This window comes from Trichoplusia ni, chromosome 7, assembly GCF_003590095.1.
Source record: "Trichoplusia ni isolate ovarian cell line Hi5 chromosome 7, tn1, whole genome shotgun sequence".
Taxonomy (NCBI): Eukaryota; Metazoa; Arthropoda; class Insecta; order Lepidoptera; family Noctuidae; genus Trichoplusia; species Trichoplusia ni.
The window spans coordinates 12,247,894-12,268,299 of record NC_039484.1 but is presented as its reverse complement, the minus strand read 5'-3'; the positions used below and the strand labels follow the sequence as shown (position 1 = coordinate 12,268,299).

General features: G+C 34.4%; 1 protein-coding gene across 3 annotated transcripts; it reads left to right on the top strand.

Moving 5' to 3' along the window:
* The first annotated feature begins 1,388 nt into the window (after window positions 1-1,388).
* LOC113495822 (4-coumarate--CoA ligase 1-like) lies at window positions 1,389-19,288 on the top strand. Of its 3 annotated transcripts, none has more exons than XM_026874787.1 (8): window positions 1,389-1,679; window positions 10,917-11,127; window positions 14,987-15,235; window positions 15,560-15,745; window positions 15,931-16,052; window positions 17,595-17,765; window positions 18,356-18,526; window positions 18,881-19,288. In XM_026874787.1, exons 1-8 carry the CDS (start codon window positions 1,479-1,481, stop codon window positions 19,169-19,171), a joined length of 1,602 nt encoding a protein of 533 aa, XP_026730588.1. In that variant the 5' UTR covers window positions 1,389-1,478; the 3' UTR covers window positions 19,172-19,288. The 3 variants fall into 3 exon arrangements, with proteins under 3 accessions (XP_026730588.1, XP_026730586.1, XP_026730587.1); XM_026874785.1 differs by having other exon boundaries at window positions 14,873-15,235; XM_026874786.1 differs by having other exon boundaries at window positions 1,391-1,679; window positions 14,891-15,235.
* The last annotated feature ends 1,118 nt before the right edge of the window (window positions 19,289-20,406 follow it).

Sequence of the window (20,406 nt, the reverse complement as noted above, 5' to 3'; positions counted from 1 at the left end):
ATTTACTTACAACTGAAACGTACGTACCTACTTAGGTAAGTATACTTCCATCCTTAAGCTCTGAAACAAATCCTCTGATAAACATACTTCTTACATTTCATAAGCTTAATAAGTCTTAAAAACTAACTACGTACATGAGAAAAACTCGTACCCATAATATAAGCACTGAAATTAAACAAGGAGAAAAAGTGAATTGCCTCTCATACAATCTATAGTAACCTTCATTATCCGAACACTTTCTCAAAGCGATATCGATGTAGCCTTTGGTGAAATGAAACCTGTTTAGTCAAGAGACAACGCGAATCCAGTTCTTACCGCGTCGGATTCCTAAAAGGGACTTGCGTGGTTAATATAAGACCACAATTTCTTCCCAATGAATTAAAAACAAAATACGACTCAAGGACAAACCGTAACCTATATTCTTTCCTGATTCAAGCTACCTGCATCATTAAAAATGAAACAGGTTTTCCCCGTTTATAATTTGCAGCTTCGTTAAGATGTGATTCTGGCTTCTAACGTATGAAAATAACCGATGTTCTAATTTAAGATTGCGTCTGGTTCTAGATCGAATATTATCGATTTATATGCCTACTCAGTTTTGCACATTGCCACCTACATCTTCCAGTACTAAGTAGTCAGGTTTCGGTCGGTTTTTAAACTTTTTACGTCGACATTTGATAGTATTTAAGCTTGTTATAAGGTTTGCCGTTGTGTAAATAGATTTTGATAAATGGCGATATTAATTTAACGCTTCATATTAAACTGAAAATTACCAGCTTTAAAAAAACAGATATTATCACCTGCCCTGAACACTTTAGTTATTTTTATCATTTTTCAGATGAGACCAACCTCCTTTAGGGATTTTTAATATGTATTTTGACTTATAAACTCATTGATTGCTACGGAAGTAATTATTACAGCACTAAAGGTATTCCTTGAACCTGTAGTCATTGTTTTTCTTATAATATTCAAGTTATTACGTATGCACAGGTGGAGGTTAATAGGTTCCCAGTTATTAAATAGGAAATACTATGATGTGATCACAAGCAGAAAATTTGACTGTTACTTAAGCATCTGTTGTAGGCTTTGCTTTTCAAAACTTACGCCTTTAACATTTAGTTATTATTGAAAATATGTTCGTCGTGGCTTCTGCCATTTTAGGTGTACCTGTAAAATGATTTTATTACTTTTGGGACAACAATTTTTCGTTCTTTCCAATGAAAAAAAAAATATCACCCTGGCATACAAAAATTTAGAAAAAGAATATTCCACAATACCGTAATATCAGAACTTCAAGTCAAAATCCAGCTGTTATTCGCAAATCCATTATCAAATATTACTTCACACAGCGCAAACGTTGTGTACACAGCGAATTAGCAAAATTACGATCATAGTTCAAAGTATTCGTTTGAACGCAAACGCTTGTACGCTACGATTTATCAGTCGTTCATACGCCATCGGCAAATTCGCGCGCGAACATGAGCAATATGGCGCGAAAACTTTTCTTACGCGAAATTAAAAACCTAAAATGGCAAAGGAAACTATCGACTAGTGTTGTGCTTAGGAAAGACGATTTTATAATAAAATCGTCTATTCCTGATATTGTGATACCACAAAATATGAGACTTATAGACCGAGTGTGGTCAGAATCGGCGGGTTACAAGAATCTTGTTGCACTTGTAAGTAATATTGTTTTGTTATTGTGTTTACTATATAGTTGAAAATGAAACATAGATTGAAAATACTTAAAAAAAGAACTAATATAATCAATACCATTTTTTTTTAATGTGATCTTATAATTCGTCGTCGTACCTATCAATTATGTAGGCCTTTATTTCATCAAACATTCTATGATTAAAGTAAAGGATCGCTATTATAAGAAATATTTTAAAAATAACCCTTGTTCTTGAAATATTAAAATAACAACTGCAAATTTGACCAGCAACTCTAAGGGTTCCGTATAAATAACCCTAAAATTTCAAAATATTCTTGAAAATTATGAACACAAATGCTAACAAAATTGGTCGCCCATCAAATCTAAGGCCGACCGTTTTTTATCTGTTACATTATCTTATTAATAGAGTCCAATTTTTACCGTTTAGGTACGGAAAATATGTACAACAATAAAAAAGCAAATATAATGTAAACCCAGGAAATGTTAAAAAATGAATGATCGTAAACGATTGGCCTTCGAAAAGTAAAAAAATAAATGTAAATTATTTAAGAGCATTAAAAAAATATTTAAATTACCTGTCACCCTTAATGAATTGAATGCCATATAAACTGAAAAACAAACTAGTCATAAATTTATAAAAAAACAAAAGTAATATACAGGCTATTACAATTACAATAAGGTTGTAAATGAATGCGGCGCTGTCAACTTAGCAACAGGTTAGACTTTGAACCGGACTGGCAAACAATAAAAAATAATCTACTTTTATGTGTTTGAATAGTTATCAATCATTTTCTGAAAAGGTAAGTTTCTGGAAATAAACTGATTCATATTCGTAATCAAATTGAGTGCGTTCCAAAAGCGATTTCCCAAACTTATGACCAGCTGATTATAATTTCGTATCGGAAACTTAGTTCTTTTTTAAAGATGTTTATTGCCATGCATTGAAACAATATTTGATCTTAACAGGTTTTATTTTTGTCTCTTTTTTCTCGGGAATATTCGGGACTCTCATTAAACAAGGTACTCGACTACAGCCTGCTTAAAAGCAAGAATGTCATTAATTTAGATATGCCCAAATATTTTATATGAGATAAGGTCTTTTCTTAACATAGAAGTTGTGTTAAATAACACTATCTCTGCAATATTCGGGTGTCTCATTAAACAAAGTGTCCAGTTCAGAACCCACTACTCAAATCTGCTGCGTGCTTAAACGTACGAATGTCGTTAATTTAGACATACCCAAACGTTTTAAATGAACTATTTTGATGAAGAACAAAACATCTTACTCATCAATTACTTGTCAATTGGTTTAAACAATTTGTTCCGCTTCGGAATTTGTAGTTACGCGTATTAGCGTGATTGTTTTATTTTTTTACAATCGTCATTGTTTGTTCGTGAAGAAAAATATGTCAACATAAATTCACGAATGGATAGTATTTGAATGAGTACATAAACATCGTAAAAATGTTGCTCCTACTATAATAGACGACAGGGATAGCCAAATGGTTGAGGACACCACGAAAAACTCACTGCGCGATTTGTCGTGGGTTCGATCCCCGTGTAGGACAAGTGTTTGTGTGATCCTCGATTCCTTGTCCTGAGTCTAGGTGTCTTTGTGCATTTCATTATTCACGAAAAGATGAAAATATATATTTCACCTTTTCGCATCCCGGAACACAATATGTTTTTGACTTTGAAACCTTATTATCATTGCTATCTTTATGAGGGCAGTTTAAAAAAAGATAGCGATTCCGCACATTTGCCTAAAACTCGTCACGATATATAGGCCTTAGAGTCTTATCTTTCATTTGCTATCTCACGCTGACATTTAATAATATAGATATACCCCTATATCCGTGAGTGTTATGAGAAGATCATAATATTTTTTTAAGAACAATAACATATAACCTACTTTAGTTAAAAACTGCTGGTCGATACTTGATGAAATTTGTATGGGAGCAAATTACAGCTATTTCACGTGCAACGGAACCGTGCAACTAGATAAAGTCAGTAATGTAACGTTTTAAAAGTGCCTGAGAAACGGCCTATTTGAAATAAAAACTTTTTGATTTGACGCTCAACGGAAAAATAATCAACATAATTGTTTCATCCAGTCCGTAGTTCTGGGGGAATAAACATGAAACAATAAACAAAATACTAACGAATTGAGAACCGCCTCCCTTTTGAAGTCAGATGAAAACGACGAATAAATTGGAGAGTCTTAATAAATATTTTTAAAAGACTGAACCTGAATTGTAAAATAATGTCGTAGTACACGACATTATTTTATAATTCAGGTACAAGGTTGGATGTCCGAATTGTTAAAATTTTTTCGTTCTACAAAACGTGTTTCCTGTAATTGTTATCGTGGTTTGCTTTTTATGCTATTCCCATGATAAAATTCACATTTTTATCTGCTATTTTAAATTAAAACCATATATTTTTATAATAACTATCGTGAGACTGATTCATTGTTAAATGATGTAACGTTCGACTCGCGATCCCGCCGCGTCTGCTCATGATTAAGGACTCCGGTTGGGTCCGAAACTAGTCGGGCTACCCCGATAAATACGCGTGAGTAAACCGTTACATCATTTAATAATAAAACCATATATTTGCAAATAAATATCTACTATTTACAAAAATATTATTCAACACTATAAATGGTGGCCGAAGTTAGTAACATACTCATAAACGAGTACGTTATACGGTTTTATGACATGGTAAAGAATGGAACATTGTGAAACACATAATATGTATGTATATGAAATGTATATATAGTCAAATTTCCTATGGGAACTTTAATAGGTTGTTTTTCTTTGACTTTACTACTATTTATGATGGTTGTTTTCCTCCAGAGTAATATGTAGTAAGTGCAAACATTACATAAGGATGTGGATAGGGAGAAATATTTTGGCAATCTTCTATGTTCAGAGTGGCCAATTTTTACGTGCCATGTCTATTCACCATCACCTACTTAGCTAATTAGCTAATTAACTCTTCGATGTTGCTAAGTAAACTTCTCAACCATTAATCTAAGGAATTTCAGTCCGATAACAAATAATTATGTTTTTTTCTAATAGGCACGGAGTATGCGGACAATTTAATCTAAGCCTAAGACTGTTAAGACGGATGACGGATCTATGTCACCTAGTCTCTATTGGACTTTAGACTGTAGTCTAGACACTTCGAGTAACGTCATCAGTTTAACTAAAAATACCCGGACTCCAATCTTTATAGTACCGGCTGTTTGAACGTTTTGATAACAACCAATATGGAGTACACCTCGTATAACCATAAAAAAATGGACGCAATAATAATCTTCATTTTATAGAACTTATCTGAAATAATAAAATAATTTTAAATAATAAAAAAAATGTTGTTTTGGTATAGTTCGTAAACCGTAGATATACTTAGAAAATAATAATTTGGAGCTTGTATGCTTCAGCAGCGGTGAAGGAAAACATCGCGAGGTAACATGGATTTTAACATTCGAATCTAAAAACGCCAACCCGCAGTGAGCTAGCGTGGCTATCAATGCTCAAACCTTCCTAAAATGGGAAAAGGTCTGTGCCTAGCAATAGAACGTATATGTAAAGGCTGAAATTCAGCTTACGTGTGTAAAACTTTGTCGTACCTCTTAAATTGGGAGCAGTTGTGGAATTTCCGTAAAATGCAACTGTCTTATTTAATTAAGTGATGGATTGCTTCCAAATCTTTTACAGAGTAACTTCAACTCAAGTTTTGTATGATTTGATTTAGTATGATATACACAATAGCAGCTCCAATACTTTAAATTACTGGCTTTTTTCATTTAACAAACGCGAGTTCTTGAATTCATTCGAGCCATCTTGATGAAGTCATCGTGATTAATACAGGTAGTCTAAATTCCCCAACATACAATCAAGCAATTATGAAAATGAAGAAGCACCTATTGTTTTCTCGGAACTTTACCGATCACGGAGAAAAAATTCACGGAAAAAACATGGGCTTATAACCCAGATTCAATCTACTCCACATCTCTCTAAACAGTCACAACTCGACCTTAATAATGAAATATTTCAATAAATCACCAATTTCGCTCTTCGTTACTACATTTCATGTTCTCATTGAAGGCGTGTCAGTACAAACGGTTCAATGAACTCGAAACAGTTTGCACTACTCAATATTTCTATAGTCTCAAGATGATTGTTAACAGAAATAGCTATGAGTAATCCCATTTGACGTTTTGTTATCACATTTTCGCCACTGTCTTGGTCTGTCTTCGTCGCCTGTAGTCGTTACGCCATCTTGCGAATTACCATAACTGACTTTTTGAGGTGACCTGTGTTGTTTCTCTCAGTTTTCTGTCTTGTTCCTAATTGTAAACATGAGTAAAAGAAGTCATAGACAAGGGTTTTAGTCTTTTCCTTTCTTTCCGAGGATTTTTGAAACGCATGCTTAGTTACTTACCAGATTAAATTGTTTTTTAACTTGGAAATAATTGCGTAAACAATATTTGTCAGTTGGGAATCTTTCCGCAGTGACTTTATACTCCTTTAAAATGATAAACATGTATTATAATATTTATAACTTTACAAATTTGGCCCAAAAACTCAAACGTCTCTTGTCCATTATCCACGCTCATTACCGTAGCGTCTTATTTATATTAAGTATATTTATGTAAATTTCTATTCGTTGTTACCAAAAATGGCTATACTGGCTAAAATGGCTAATGGACATACTGTTGTCCTTCTCACAGTACTTTTTTGTCTTTGACTAATTTAGGCATGTATTCTAGGCTACCTAGTCTAGAGGCAAATTTTATTTTTAAAGAAGCATTTTCACTGTTTGGCCTTATAGAGGTTTTAACTCATTAGACATTCTGGGGGCTGGCTATCAACAACTGCGAAAACGAGACAACACTACGCGATATAGGGCGGCTCCTTTCTTCCACACAACAATATTAGTTTAAGATTTGGATAACCAGGCTAAATATTTTTATTTGCACCTATATCAGTTTCAACCAAGCCCCTAATGACCTAATACCTGTTTTAAAAGTCTATTATTAGATCCTAAGTCTGACATTTCGGCAGTAGTTTTGCAGCTTTTGGGACCGATGAACTACACACAAACAATACTTTATGTAACCTTGTCTGACCGACTGTGGGTGTGTCTTTGACATTTTGCGTAAACACAAACATGATGATGCGAGGCTATTACATTATTAATCTTTTTTTACTGGCTTTATAATTCCTTGAAGAATTAATACATTGTAGATTTTCCGAGAGTCATATAAATGACAAAACAATATAATAAATAATTTTATATTTATGAATTTCGCCATGAGCGTCATCGTTGGCAATTAAATATTTCAGCTTTTAACAAAGTTACGATAGTAGTTGACTACAAGTTATGTTAATTAAATTGTTTCTAGCTAAACGAATATCCAACTACAGATAGCCGTTTCCCTAAAATTCAACTTTTGAGACATCCCGTTAATGGCGTACGGTAACCTCTTAACAAATACACCCCTTTGTAAATGTTAAAAAATGGGCAGTGGAACTGTTAAAATGATACTATTGGTGTTGTGGAAGAGAGACTGAGACACGCCGCTCTATACACCGTCTCGCTTCTATAACCGCAACAGTATCATTCACTAGATTTGGCAATATCGGCTAGATTCCACGTACGGGGGCCTCTCCTGTCTACATGCTTAAAAAATGCACTATTCCATATTTAGAATACGAGTTTATAGTTCATACCTTTTTAGTTTAAACTGAGCTAAGGTCAGACATCTTGACATCCTTGTGTGAGAATTCGAGACAGGATTGTAGTTATGAAGAAAAAATCTTCAATACCAGACGATGTAGATGTGTTGGTCTCCTTCAAAAAAGTTAATAATTTTTGACCTATTCATCCATTCCTATCTCATTGAAATTCTTGTTATAGTACCTACCTAACACGTACGTAGATAAATACTAATAATAGTGATGACTGACGGGGTTACAGTTTGGCATCGCTTAGGTCGTCTGAAATAACAGAGCCGATTTACTATCAATGTCAACGACCTGAGGGGACAAAATGTTTAAAAAGTGACGACGTAAAGGTTTATTTAGACGATGTGTTCCAAGTCTAACTCGACAGATAATGTCGTGTGGCCTATATGTGAGTATAAGGGGCCTATCACCACGTCTTAAATATTATTGCGGGTGTGGAAGTGTGGATAACACTCTACACCGAATATTGTGCTGCCTAACTTCCACAATAATATTTATCTAATACCATACTAAATTTATAAGCGGGAAACCTTGTTTGTTTAGATGTGTGGACGTTTGTTACTTTTATACGCTAAATCCACTGAACGGATTTAGACGAAACTTGGTTCACAGATAGTTTATAACCTGGATTAACACATAGGATAGTTTTTATTCTGTTTTTATATTCCCTTGGAAAGACCGTTTTCCTCTAGTTTGGATTCAGGAATCAGAAGTGATATTATCTCACATAAAACCCGCAGAATATCTCGAATCGTCTAAATTATTCTTTACGAATATTCAAATGACAAAGATTAATGTCGTATTGTTAAAACAATTGCTGGATAAGGTATGACGCCTGAGTGCACACAAGATAACCAATACCCATTGACCTTGTGTTCTGAAGTCTGGTTAATTGTTATTCCATATGGTTAAGTACGAAATACGGCAAATTAAAATATTTTTTATTTAATATCATCTGTTAAAATCACGTGCCAAGGTCTACGAAATTGGACGCCTCCGAAACGGTTCCACCGATTCTCATGAAGTTTGAGAATAGGATATTTTTTTAATAGATCCATTATTTTAATGTCCTAGAACTAATTTCTATGGCAAAAAACTTTCGCTGGGTCAACTAGTAGGTAATTTTTAATCAATATAATATTGATTAAAATTATTAAGTACCATTGATTTTATAATCCTTATTTGACAGGATTCACAGAATTACAGAATTTTTATGTAACCAATCACATATTAGGAGAATACTACAAAATATAGTAAAATACACGTCAGCTTGTTACATAATATAAAGCCTGTTTCTACGAATATAATTTAGATCAATTAGGTCATGACTTGCTTTTGGTTAATTTGATACTAGCCATTGCATATGATATTGATTAAGTACTGATAAATTTATTAAATTATTAGACACATCGTAAATATCCTAAGCAGTTAAATTCACACATTTATTCGATAGTGACTTTGACCTTAAAAAATTACAATTTAAGTATAACAAAAAATCAAGAAGACCAATAGAACTACGTGATTTCACTAAATCCAGCTTAAATTCGCGACACACAGAAAATGAAAATCTTTACTTAGTGCATAGAAAACATAAATCATTATGACATAGCATTTTAATGTTAAGATAAGCCAAAATAAAAATGAGTAGTTGTATCATATCATTGTCAAAACCCTTTCGTTACGTCACTTCTCAATCATCAATGACGTTATAAAAAAATGTATAAAAACAAGCGTCATTTTGATATTCATATATTTTTGGCCACTTTTTTATAAATACTTGAAAAACAAATGAGTACTGAACAACGAAATAATTCGGGATGGTCCAAACTCCAAAGAGTCGGGACTATTTTTGCTCGCGTAAATTGTAACCAGCGTGATTGATGATGTTGACAAACTCAATTGACTGAGCGTAGACTTTGTACAGTGAGGGCAAGTCACACCAATAATTTAGTGTTTGGGGTTCCTTCAGGACTTCAGCAATGCCACGGCATTATAGCATATGGGAACTTAATACATGTATTTAGTTCCTATATGGAGAACTGTTTAAATGACGTTCCTTTATGAGTCTTATTTATTAGGTACCTATATAAAACGGTATGCTTTCCATCAGTACAATACAATTATTTTATTTTCCTTGGTTTAGATATGAACAACAATGTATTAATGCAATAGCGAATGATTAATATTTTTTACGATTCCAGCACTAAGGAATGGTTCCATAAAGCTTAAGAAATATTGATATTGTCGTTCCAATCTTCCAAATCCGGGAAGAATCAAATAATTTATTCCATTCAATAATATAGGTATCTCAGTCTATAAACATACCTTACAGATTTTCCATGATTATGTGTAACCTTATATAAACTTGATAGAGCAGACTCTAGGCTAGACGTTTAATTGGTAACTAAGAAGTTATCACCGACGAGATAACACTGCAAAGAGCAAACTCAACGTGATTGGATTTATCATTTGCACGTTCAGCTGACTAATACCATGTCATGGCCGGTCCCATTAAACTGTTGATCCTTATTTTAATACGAGCTGTTGCCCGCGACTTCGTCCGCGTGGTTAGAAGATATAAGTTAGAAATTTTTGAACGGAATCCTTCGAAGATAATTAATTTTCCTTGTTTTTTTTCCACATTTTCCATTGTATCTTCGCTCCTATTAGACGCAGCGTGATGCTATATAGCCTAAAACCTTCCTCGGTGAATGGTCTATTCAACACAAAAATAATTTTTAAATTTGAACCTGTAGTTCCTGAGATTAGCGGGTTCAAACAAACAAACAAACTCTTCAGCTTTATATTATAGTATATATAGATAAAACTAAATCCATCAGTAGGCAGTTATGTAAGCTGTGAACATCAATTGTAAAGTAACCTAACGTATAAGGAGCGTCCAAGCTCTAGACTGTGTAGCTGCACCGACAAGAGCTATCTCTGTCTTATTTAATCCGTCCCTTGTAAAGTTGACTTAAGTAGATGTTATATTATGCCTCTTACATTCAATTATCCCTGCATTCCGGGAAATTACTATTCTACTAGACAAAAATCTTGACATACATGCACTTCTTGAATGAATTGCAAGTAAATCTCTCCACCGACACACATTTTCTTCTATCCACGAAGTGAACGCTTAATGAAATGCAATTATGCGTGTTATTAGCTTGGCTCGTTCATCCAACGTAATGTGTTATGAAGTAGCGATTACATGTTCAGTACAATATACAAAGCAAAGTTCTCAAATACGTAAGACTCAGATTATTTGTTCCCATCTGTACATAAAATATTCAAAGAGAAAAACCGCTAACACCAACGGTTGATCGATCCATATTATTATCGATCGTGATTTGTGGGTGGGTCGATAGCATTCTTTACATTAATTCTTTTGAGTTAGAAGATTCCGTAACAGTTTGGAACCGATTTGATACTAACTTATGGATACGTTTCAAAGTTTAAAAATACAAATGTTTCTTCCACAGGAAAGTGCTGAAACCAAGAAGACCTATACGTACACTCAACTGGAGAAGAACACAGCAACATTTGCGACCTCTTTACTCAAGAAGTTCGGTCTCAAATCGGGGGATGTCGTGGCTGTTATGCTGCCCAATTGTCCAGAATTCCCAGTTGTTGCCTTAGGATGTTTGCAAGCTGGATGTGTTCTAACGACTGTCAACCCTATTTATAAAGAATGTAAGGCTCAATTTTACTATTAGTACTTATTATATTATAATGTTTAAGATAAGTGAGGATGGCGATGGTGAGAGAGGCAGTGATGATGCACATACAGCTATCTTAACTATAGGCACGAAAATGTTATCTCCTCATTCTTCATTAAGAAAGTAAACGTTTAACTCAAAAACTGCCTTAATTAACTGTAGTTAATATTTTATGACGATAAAATGTACTGGTTGCTGACCAGCCAGTCGAATAGTTTTTTTCATCTCGTTTTGAGTTGAGAGGAATTTAGCTATTATTATCTAAAAGAAATTCAATTCATTCTACATTCAAATTTATATTATTTAAATTACCTAATGATAACAAATGACTAATATACCTAAGTATGAATATTAAGCAGTACATATTTATAAACGAAGTAATTTTGATCCTCTTAAGATAGCAAAAGAGCCGAAAACCGCCACTGAAATGCCTAATGATAAGCAGGTATCAATAGTTTCAAAGTCCACAGCGACATAAGCCTTTAAGAGGAGACGGCGTGTGTTTGCCTTTAAATAAGATAACGAAAAGGTGTGGTTTTTGGAGTTGAAAAACAATATTTGTTTCTCGTGTATGGCATTTATCGTGATCAACTCAGATGGAGGGACTTTGATGCACCAGCCACTGATGGTAACAAAAATATATCTTGGTCAAAAAAGTATTCTTTTCTGTTGAATCTTTCTAATTAAAAAGAGTCCTTGTACTTCTAACACAAGTTGTCCTAAACGAAATTAAGAACAAATACCCTGAAATTTTGAATTGGAAATTCAACGTACAAACATTGTAATAAAACGAAAGATAATAATTATCCGTATTATTTTAACATTTTATGATGACGTATGGAAAGGTTACATTTGTGTTGGCTACAGTTTATAAGCCACTATATCACATTACACATGTCTGGTAACTGCCGTATATTGACCTCCACGGTCAAAAATTTTTGAATTGACCTCCGTTATGCATTATCAGAAAAATGGCGTGAATAAATGTCTTAAACAAAACCGCTATCGTATTAATGAAGCATAATGTTATTATGAAGACGTACGTGGTACGCGCCATGCTATCTAGCAACTAAATATTTGAGTTTAAGAATAGTTAGATAAACACCTACTCAGCCGTACTTCACCTCTCTAGGCTAGATTAAAATTATTCGCAATCTACCGACGTTAGAGATTTTACACCTTGGAAACTAGATTAAATGAAATCAAATAGAGTAAAAGCATGCAAAAGCAAAATATGTTCAGGGTTATCAGCATTCTCTAAACCGCATTTGACAGCCTAGATAACATCTTTTATCGAGTTTATGCGTTATTGATTTGTGTATGTAAGATCTAACAGTAGCATTATACATTTCTTTTAGTATGATCATCTGAATGGACTACCCAATTGATATATCAAACATTTATTTTGTATAGCAACAACAGGTGTACCCCAAGGCGAGGTTCTAAGCCCATATTTAATATTGATTAGATACCGCTATCGTCTAAGACATTTATTGTTTATTAAGATACACACTGGCGAATGACATCAAAACTGATAATACTTTACAAGTTTAACAACGGGAATTGATAAGGGTTATCATGTCATTAACCTATTGTAAAACAATGGTACTGTGTGATAGTGCGGCAATTGTTTTTATATTGCGTTCCATTGATGATAAACGATATTCATGTGTATTGTTAAGATGGCGTTGAAAAGGTTATAGGTTAACTGAATGTGGTTATTGTTCTTCCATTATCGATATATCGGTTTGAATATATTTTTAATCAGCAATTTTCTTCTTGATGTATCACTCAAGGTTTCACTTCATACGTAGCTTGAAATGCACCCAAAATATCCATATCAGCAAGATTGTAAATTTACAGACTACGATAAGATAGTACATGTATATTCCTAGGCCGTTTATTACTTTAGTGCGAAAAGTGACTTAAGATAAGCATAATCTCAAACAGACCAAGGACTTATTCGAATTAATTCGTCTTCAATCTTTTAATCATTGACACACCTCTCTTAAATCGAACATCCGCAATGCAATTGATAAAGCATGCTGATTTGAATGAACTTGTGCAATCATAAATAGCAATTAATAAGTGCATGTTTATTTTTATCATAAAGGCCAAACAGACGTATAAAAACACTCATCTGAATACAAACAACTTTTTTTCTGCGAAATCTTTCCAACCACCATTATGTTGCAGTCACAGGGAAAGAGGATAGAGACAGAGTTAATGGGAGAATCAAGTGATAATGTCAAATTTATGAATAAATTTGTGATGGTCCACTTAAAAAGATGACGACCACTTGACGACCTCCGTGGTCGAGTGGCGTACCGGTTTCAAGGTGTCGCTAGCTCTGAGGTCCCGGGTTCGATCCCCGGTCGGGTCAATGTAAAAATTCACATTTCTACATTGTCTCGGGTCTGGGTGTTTGTGGTACCTTCGTTGTATCTGAATTCCATAACACAAGTGCTTTAGCAACTTACTTTGGGTTCAGAACAATGTATGTGATGTTGTCCGCATTTATTAGTTTTAATTTTTTTTTTAAAAGAGTTTTACTTGATTGCTGTTATCTTATTAATTAGTGTTATTTGTATAACAGTAGTTCTGATAACTCATGATACCATCGCTTTTGATAGCATTCAAACCTAAAGTCTGTCTAGCAACAGTCCACACATTTAGTTCATAATCAACAGGTGCTATTGGATATAATAATTGCCTATCATTCGCCAAAAAAATATGATTATTTTTTTTACAATAAATTATAGTACCATGTATTCGTGACTAACAAGGATTTAGTAGATTTAGTTAATCACTGACGTTAGACGATGACAATTGACAAATTAGCGATATGATCAATACTCAACCCTCTTTTTTTTCATTTCATAAATTTACAAACGTCCTAAAATAAAGTACATGACAACAACTTGTATCTAGTAGAATTGCTTTTGGAATGTAATAATTTAGCAAATATCTAAAACAAATAAGATAAATACTATAATCTGGAGTGCGCATTGATGATCATAGCCTTGTATATAGACTAATAAGCAATACTGTTGATTGAAAACATAATATGCAAACACAGGTAAATGTGTTTTGATTATGAACAAATAATTTTAAACCCATATGACTTACTAGCTGTTGCCCGCGATTTCGTCCGCGTGGTTAGAAGATATAAGTTATGATTTATATCTGCCCTGTTTTTTTCCACATTTTCCATTGTATCTTTGCTCCTATTAGTCGCAGTGTGATAATATATAGCCTAAAACCTTCCTCGATGAATGGTCTATTCAACACAAAAATATTTTTTCAATTTGGACTAGTAGTTCCTGAGATTTGCGCGTTCAAACTAACAAACTCTTCAGCTTTATATATTAGTATAGATAAATAGTGTATAGATATATATAAACCTAAGGCTCTGTTACAGGCTGGTTAAGGCTTAATGGAGAAATTTGGCATTTCTTTACAAACGGAAATCAGCTGCCCATCGGTTGTAAGCAGCAATTTTTCCTACTTTGCGCAAAAAAAAATTGGAATGAAATTTGTAAATAGGTTTTTTAAACAATCAACTAATGTTGCAATGTTTTTTTCATTCTAGATTTTTTTTAACAACTGTAGGGACGGAGGAAATAATGAAATATAAAATCCCAATATCCATGTTCTATTTGACTTAATTCGCGTAACATTCATTGTCTCTCCTAATTCAATTTGTGCCTTTTTTCCAGTTGAAATCGCCCATCAAGCATCAATCACGGAGCCTAAAATCATCGTCACCATACCAGAATGTTACGACAATGTACTAAAAGGACTAAAGAGCGCCAAAATTCAAGCAAAAATAGTTCTAGTTGCCGATCCAAGCAAAACGCTACCAAGTGACGTTTCTCGGTACTCTGAAGTAGCAGAATCCGGGGAAGTGGATTTCGCTCTTCTAGACAAAGTGGAGAAGAAAGGAGATGACGTTGCTTGTATACCTTTCTCCAGTGGAACAACTGGGTTACCTAAAGGAGTGGAGATATCTTACGACAATCTCATGGCTGCCATGAGTGTTATGCATCAACCAGAGAATTGTTTTCCAGAACTTGCTCATGGTAAGTTACATTTTGATTTAACATCGTTAAGTAAGCTAAACACGTACGAGGAAATGTTCGTTATAGCTTAGTACATAGTTAAAAATGGTTATTAAAATTGATTGTATGTTTGTTGTCGTCCTTTCCGCTGTTTTACGAAGATGGTAATCTACCCACGTCATATAAATACTTTGTTTTGGTAGTGTGTTTTTTCTTAGGGACATAATCCAAAATAATTATTATGTCTTCTGCTAATTTATAAATCCTTAAAAAAGCTCGTTTAAATTATGAGTCTTTTTGAATGATGACTGCTTAGATTATACCATTTTATTACTTCAATTACAGCTAATTTCCAAGACATTTTGCCGATTTTCCTACCGTTCTTCCACATCTATGGTTTCGTGGTCGGTCTCATTGGGCATTTGACGAAGGGCTGCAAACTCGTCACCATGGCCAAGTTCTCCGCCAGCCTCTATTTGGACATCTTGAAGAATCAAAGATCTACACTACTTTACATCGTACCACCAGTCGGTAAGTTGATAGGAACAATTCTACTAACTTCTCACTAACTATTCCTTACTGAGATTTTTTTTAAAGTAATTTTTAATAATATTATAATGATTGATGAACGTAAGTGACTTGTTATCCACAATTAAGCAAAAAACTACCCTATAACGTTCCGCATAAAGTTTAAAATCCAAAATGTTGAATTCCAGCGATCCTCCTTGGCAAGCATCCAGATGTGAACGAGAAACATTACAGTGACGTCAGACACATCATCTGTGGTGCAGCCCCGTTATCCGCTTCCGATGTTCAAGCTATTCTGCAAAAGAGTAAAGTAAGTGCAACCACTATTCTTAAGATTAATTGAAATGAAGCGTAATTTTTAGAATAGCCCTCCTAGAAATGCCATTAGTATGAAAGTGAATAGAAGTGCTCAAAATTTTAATGGTCAGTGAAAGAGTGATTTTCCACAAAAAGCATGCAGTTGCCAAATGACGCTCGCTTAAGCTATTTGATCAGCGGCGAAGCTTGTTAAAATTATCTTTTCGACGGACCCTGTACTATGGCTACGCGTGTGTTTATGAAGTTTCACTAAAAAGCCTGATCTCATGACGGAATAAATCTTTTAAAGAAAAAATCGAATTAAAAAGCAGAACTTGGTACAATAGATCTTAACTGATTAAATACGATATTAAATTTAACAAACACAATGACTATTTCAAAACATTGTGTAAGTTTTATGAAAAAGATGAAATAAAAATAATAATAAGTTAAAATCTGATTACGAAACATGAATAATGTTTTTAATCATACATGACCAAAATTAATGCCTGATGTTAATAAAAGTCATAAAGATACCAACACTATATTAGTAAATTCCTTTACTGGTCACTATAAAATATACAAGATGATTTGTCCAATCTCAATCTCCTACACTATTACAAGAACAGCGCAAAACATATGGTTCATTGTCCCAGTTATTTCAATCACTGCCTATCAATGAGTAGTGATGACGTGCAGTCCTATTACCGTAATGAGATAGGGCAATAGGCCTGTCCTTGTCCTAAAGGTCGCCATAACAATTCCACGACGTCAAATAACTTGTTGTGTAAAACTGGTCATGGTTCAATGGAATACTGTTTTGTTATTAGTTAGACTTTGGACTCCTACACTATGATCTTATAAAGTGAGAACTGTTGGTAATGAAGAAGCGAGACAGATCAGTGCACTGCGTATATAGCCGTCCCGCTTACACTACAGCGATGGTTTTATTTTATGAGTTTATAGTAAGGGGTATCATTGATTTGATATGAACTGCTTCGCATAATTGATTTGATGTAAAGATCGCAATCGTAGTAACGAATTATTTGTAAGTAGATGATGGTACTGTGCAAAGAGTACCAAGAACAAATTATTTCAAATATCTTTTTTAACGACTCCCCGACTAAGGAATTTATCCTTAGTCCTTGCGTGCTGACACGTGACACGCAGACTCAGAACGTCAATAACACATAGGCTTGTCCTACGCCGGGATCGAACCCGCGACGGCTTTGGCGTATTGACCTCAACCGTGCGGTCGAGTCAATTTTTGTTGCCTAGTTTAATTCGTATCACAGTTTTGTCAATATGCATGATGACAAGCCGATATTTATTCTATAGTCTGTATTTTAGATAAAGGCATATTATGATCATCAACAAAATCTTAGTAGACAAAACGAGTTAAAGTTCGAAATCCACATCACGACTTTTCAATATTGACGGTTATATTATGGAAAAAATATAGGGAATTTTTTGCATTTATCTCATGGACATATATATATTTTTTAATTTTCTGCTCCGAAAGGTTTAGCAATAACATTTTTTATTGTGATTTCAGCGTGACATTGAGTTCAACCAAGGATTCGGTATGACGGAAACTACATCATTGGGTACTTCAACGTTTAAGAAGACGAAAAATGTCGACTTCAACGCTTGTGGAGTACCCATGGCTAATATGCAGCTGAAGTTTGCTGACCCTATCACCGGTGAGGCAGTGCCTGTGGGACAAGTATGTATTGTACTAAATTATTATCATAATTCCACTTTTTTTGAGAAGGCGGGAGAATCCTCATGGTCCTCATCGACTAAACCTGACGTGCTACGACATCCGCGTTTTATGTCGGTGAATGGCAATGCGTATTATTCCCCTACTCTTAGCTCTTATCTCAATTGTTTTATTTGGGGTTGACGAAGCATGTCATCTTCTTCCATACCTTTCTGTTTGAGGACACCTTACAAGTAACTCTAATTGCAGCCCTATCATCTTTCACATTATCCATCTAACGTTTCTTTGGTCGTCCTCTTTTCCTATCCATACTAAATAGTTTTATATATAATACTTCATTTAATTCCGTACCCCAAAATGTAAGAAAGAAGCCCTATTACTAAGGCACCCTCTTTCTACCCATCTTTCAACAGGCAATTGTCTGTTACAAGCTACATGAACTCCGCGCTTACTATTGAATATTGATCACATTATCATATCTAAAAAAAAATTTATCAACGGATATGAAGTTTGTATTTAATAACGTCTTGATTAACGAGTCCGAAGTGCACTCAACGCTGTTGATTAACCTCCATTAACGCTTTCAATTACAGTCGGGAGAAATGTTAATTCGCGGGCCTACCATCATGAAACAGTACCACAAGAATCCTAAAGCGACGCAGGAGAGCATGACTGAAGATGGTTTCTTCAAAACTGGAGATTTGGGATACTTCCAGCCTGGCGTCGGGTTATTTATTACTGACAGAATAAAGGAGTTGATAAAAGTAAGTCTACTGCATACATTGACAGCTGTATTCAAGAGTGACGCATAGCAACAAGTTGTTCTTTAGTGTAACGCTGTCTTTTGCCGTTGGCAACCAGAATGCAGAGATGAATTGAAGTGTCGCTCTAACGTATACAACGCTATAATTTTCTTATACTCGCAATAAACAATCCAAGTAATCGTTATAGGAAATATAAATATAAGACATGGTAACAGATTTTCTTCAAAATTTTCATATAATTTTATCCATGGGCAATACCATGTTCTTCATGAAAATATAACTTTAGTCTTGTTTTAATCTCCATATCCCCAATGATTACTTTCAGTTTTACTAACACCTTGCATAACTTTTCAGGTTAAGGGAATGCAGGTTGCCCCCGCTGAGTTAGAAAGCATACTCCGAAGCCACCCTGCTGTCCAAGACGCGGCTGTCATAGGAGTCCCCCACGAGTTCTACGGCGAAGCTCCCAAAGCCTTCATCATCCGCAAAAACGGCTTGAAAATCTCAGAAGAGGAACTCCAAGACTTCGTAGCAAGCAAAGTAGCTGTCTACAAAAAGATTGAAGAAGTCATGTTTGTTGAGGATATCCCAAAAACCGCATCTGGTAAAATCTTGAGGAAAGAATTGAAAAAGATGTACGCGTAGTAGCTTAGGTGTATCTAACTGTTCTTAATTAACTGTTTCTGCCTGTACTGTGAGATCTTGAAGCAACTCGTGGACAAGTCTTTCGTAGAAGCATTAACGCTGATTAAATAGCTCAAATGGATTGAAATTATAAAGTCACGTGACTTGTCGAAATGAAATCTGTTATTGTTTTGGGACAAACGTATCTGAAATTCGTTTGCATCTACCTGATGGTGGGTTACCGGATGGGTGATATGTTTGGAGCTACTTGTTATTTATTTTCTCTTGTCTGCGATCTTAGTCTATTGCCATTGTGGACTGCACATAGCAGTGTATCATTTCCACAAGAGAAATAGTCCTGCTTCAGGATCTCATAGTAAACGTGCAGGTAGCGAAATTATGTTAAGGATAAACTTCTTTGAGAATTGGTTTGTCGAATGGTTCCTATATTCTCAAAATTGCCTAAAATCGTTTTCAGCTGGTCAAAGAGGCAAATTTAAATTGGTCTAATAGTATTGGTTCAAAATGAATGGAGAATTAAATATCGATTATTGTTATTTATTTTAAGGTCATTTTAAGATTATCGGGAAACCATTTTTTGTTATATAACTGTTATATCAGAGCTGTCAACCATGTTAAATTTTGCCACAGTTCTTATTGTTCTGAATTTAGACCGTCATATTTAAAGACTCCACCTTTTTACTTTAATATCTACTTATATTACTGTGAAGGATTTAAAGCTTCTAATTTCTTCCAAATATTTGCATTTAATCTTGTTTTTAATTCCTATTTTTTCTGTGTTCGGTGTTCATTGGTATTTTCGGTAGTCAAAAATTAATTATGATAATGGGAAATTAATCCTTATTCGAATGGACACTACTGGACCAAGTTTTTGGGCTCTGTATAGAGTCGTTTAGTAGTTGGACCATACATTTATAAGGATTGCCCATGATATCAGTTTTAGCGACTATTTGCAAAAGCCTTATATGGACAACGTAACTAATTTTAATCACAATGCCTGTGAAGTCTAGAATCAGTATGTGTGATATTGTGGAAGTGAGATACATGTTGATACATCTCTCTCACTCAACGATAATAGCCCTAAAGCCCTAAGATCCTATAGTAATCGTGCCAAATTAATTTGTCGATGAACTTTAAATTGACGGTCAGACATTTAACATTCAATGTATTTTATTTTCCTATTTATATTATGGAAAAATATGACCCTGAAAAAATTGACAGCCAGCCAAATGTAA